This window comes from Dichomitus squalens (genome assembly GCF_000275845.1).
Source record: "Dichomitus squalens LYAD-421 SS1 unplaced genomic scaffold DICSQscaffold_19, whole genome shotgun sequence".
Classification (NCBI taxonomy): domain Eukaryota; kingdom Fungi; phylum Basidiomycota; class Agaricomycetes; order Polyporales; family Polyporaceae; genus Dichomitus; species Dichomitus squalens.
In genome coordinates this window covers 249,082-252,178 of record NW_006766901.1, presented here as the reverse complement: position 1 = coordinate 252,178, position 3,097 = coordinate 249,082, and the positions used below count along the sequence as shown (strand labels likewise).

The window sequence follows — 3,097 nt, the reverse complement described above, 5'->3', positions numbered from 1 at the left end:
CCTTTAGAGTTCGCAGGCAGACGCGAAATAGCTTCTTTGGAGGGATGTCCAAGTCGACGATGCCACGTCCAGTAGTCAGTGACAGCCGGCTGAACAGAAGCCTTTGCGTCGCCCTTCGCAGGAATTTGGAGGAACATGTAGTAGACATTCGAGGTTTCGATGTACTTCCCCTCGAGTATCTTAGTTCCTTCAATCGTCATACCAGTTTTCGGTGCTTCAGAGAGCGACCGAGAGAAGATAGAACAGCGCTTTCCACCAGCAACAAGGGTATGGCCTTTCCGCTCAACGGCTCCACAGGAGAAGAGCCGGCACGATGCATTCGGAAGATAAACGACATGGCTAATGGTGGTATTGACCCAACCAGAGCCTTCGACCCATGTACGGCCACGAACAGTGCCTTCACCAGGCGCATAAAGCGGCGAACCGGCTGCAGCAGTGCCGAAGACCATTGGAGAGGCAAACTCCTCATAGGTGTCGAAGTCGTCGAAGTAAGGAGTGATGTGTTCCGAAGCACCTGAGTCCATCAGCCAAGTAGTCAACCGATAATCGTCCGAAGACGAGCCGTAGAAAGAAGCGGAGATCGATTGCGAAGCTTCAGCAGTAGTGGATACTAGTACATTGGCTGACGAAGACTCATTGACGGTAGCATGCGAGTGATTATGCGGAGGTCCATTGTCCTTTCCCTTGCCCTTCTCGTCCTTCTTGTTCCCCCCACCCTTCGGCTTCTTCTCAGGATACTTCTTCCAACAGGAAGATTCATTGTGAGTCTTGCCGCCACAGTGACCACAAGGGCCTTTCTTCTTGGGCTTGGTCTGAGAAACACGAGTTGCCGAAGTGCGATTTGCCATACCCGTCTTCTGGATGTTCTCGTAGGCGAGGGTCTTCTCGCGAACCATATCGACCTTGAGGTCTTTAAGCTCGACCGAGGTGAGGAGGCCAGAGATCAGGTTGCGATAGGACTCAGGGATCTTGGACAGGACAAGCATCGCCTGAAGGTTCTCAGGGAGTGCAAGGCCGCTATCCTTAATCTCCTTGAGACGAGTGACAAGTTGGTCAAACTGGTGCTGGATGGGCTTCTGGTCATTCATGCGATCCGAAGCGATAAGGCCTTCAAACTTGTACCAGACAGCAGCGGCGTCAGGAGTGCCAAAGGTGTCCTTGAGAGCCTTCCACATTGCATGTGGTTGCTTGGGATTGCCAGCATCATCTTCGAGGAGACGATGGAGTGAACGATCGACCTTCATCATGATGATACCCTGGGCCTGTTGAACCTTAAGGTCATGCTCCTTAAGTTCTTCAGCCGTTGCAGTAGTAGCTGTAGTAGCGGGTGCCGAGTTGGTGACGGTCCAGGAACCAATCATGATCAGATAGCCCTTCATCTGCGCAGCCCAGTTGGGGTACTGGTTGATGTTGGAGAGGGAGGAGAGAGAGCTCGAGTCGACTTTGTCCGACATGACGAGGGAATGGAGTAGAAGATGACGATCGAAGAAGTCGTCTGGTTGCGATGGAGGTGGAGCGCGAAAGAAAGAATCGAAGTCTTGCTCGAGATAGTGAAGAGGGATGGATACCGGGACTGGCGTTGGAGGCTCTGAGTCTGGTAGTCCAAAGGCAGCAGCACGGATAAACGGTTTGGTTGTCTGAGGATCGGAGCAGAGGGCAAAGGGGAAGCTGACAGGAAGATCTGATGGGTTAAGTGGTCCTGAAAGACGATTGGGACAGGTCTCTTCGTCGCAAGGGTACCACCCGTCTTCTTCGCTATGATAGTCTCTTTCTTCCTCTAGCTCGAAGATATGAGGTAGTCCCCGACAATCGACAGGTGTTTCTTCTACTTCGGAGGATGTGGAGTTGATAGCTTGTTCAACCTCCTCGTCCGAAGAGATAGAGGGTTCCGCTGCTGTTGTCGGATCCAAAACAGCCAGGAGACAGGGAAACACGATGTAAGATGGAGAGCCACGTGCGAAAGCGACGAGATATGAACACCTATTGAGGCAACCAGGAAGCAAGCAAGCTGGAGATGCCTACAACCTGGGTAGAAGTCGCCAACTGTGCCCAAGAAAAGCTAGCTAGGTACGTATGCAAAAGGCTATCGTAAGGAGGGTCCACACGGTTGTCCTCCGGTCCTAAGGTCACTAACGACCCTGGTACAAGTGCTGGCGGGCGCAAGTGCGTGGCCTGGCACAGGGATACCTGAAACCCCGTACGCCTCGAAAGCGCAATAGGGTGCTACAAGATACTAGATACTAGACTAAAAGCGCTCACGGGCACAACTGTGCAAAGTCACCGTGGCAGCAGTGTCGGCGGGCACAGTCAAGAGTTTAGGAAAGTGGAGGGGATGCACGGGCAGAACCGAGTGTCGACAGAGAGGGATAATGGGTGCGCGCAGTGATAAACGTCAACACAAAACTTCGGTCAGAGCGCAGGGCTCATAACCTGATAAACTCGGGGCTGTAAAGACAAAGATTAGATCCGACTAGAGTCGAAGCAAGATCTTCAGTCAGTAAGGAAAGACTATATTGCAGTAACCAACTGTACCTAGAGTCGAAGCAAGACTACAAAGGTTAAGTAAGTAACTACAAGTTAGAGATAGATGTAACAAAGTACTCACTCTTCAGTCAGTAAGGAAAGACTGAAGAGGGAGGACACAATCTGAAGTCCTTATATACTACAGAGAAGAGTCCATGACTAATCGAAGAGTGGTTAGTCACATGTACCATAGTGCGATGAATAATACAATGACGAAAGAATTGCGACGTATCGCACCATAGGATGAGTAAGAGATGAGTAAGGCATAGACCTGTCTAGACCGTTCTGGAGTAGTACGGATTGTCCTAGACAGTACCAGAAGAGTCCGGAAGCATAGCTATAGTACACGAGCAGAGAGTCCCAAATATGGTAACATACTGTTGAACCCGGGGGGCGAAGGCCTCTCCCACGGGTGGCAACGACAGCGGATAGCCTGCAACTCACCTAGAAGGGTTGTTGGTTGTAAGAGGCTTGTTAGAGCGATGAGAGGAGATGTTCGAGTGAACTGAACTGTAGATTGGGGGTACAGAGGTCCCCTATATATACTACTGTACATCTGTGGCTACGTAGTACT

At 51.0% G+C, this 3,097-nt stretch overlaps 1 protein-coding gene across 1 annotated transcript; it reads right to left on the bottom strand.

Moving 5' to 3' along the window:
- Nucleotides 1-896: 896 nt before the first annotated feature.
- On the bottom strand, nt 897-1,454 carry DICSQDRAFT_62699 (uncharacterized protein; the record flags this gene model as incomplete). The annotated part of the gene is made up of 1 exon (XM_007366627.1): nt 897-1,454. A coding segment is annotated over one exon (558 nt), but the record flags the coding sequence as incomplete, so codon positions are not given.
- Nucleotides 1,455-3,097: the final 1,643 nt, after the last annotated feature.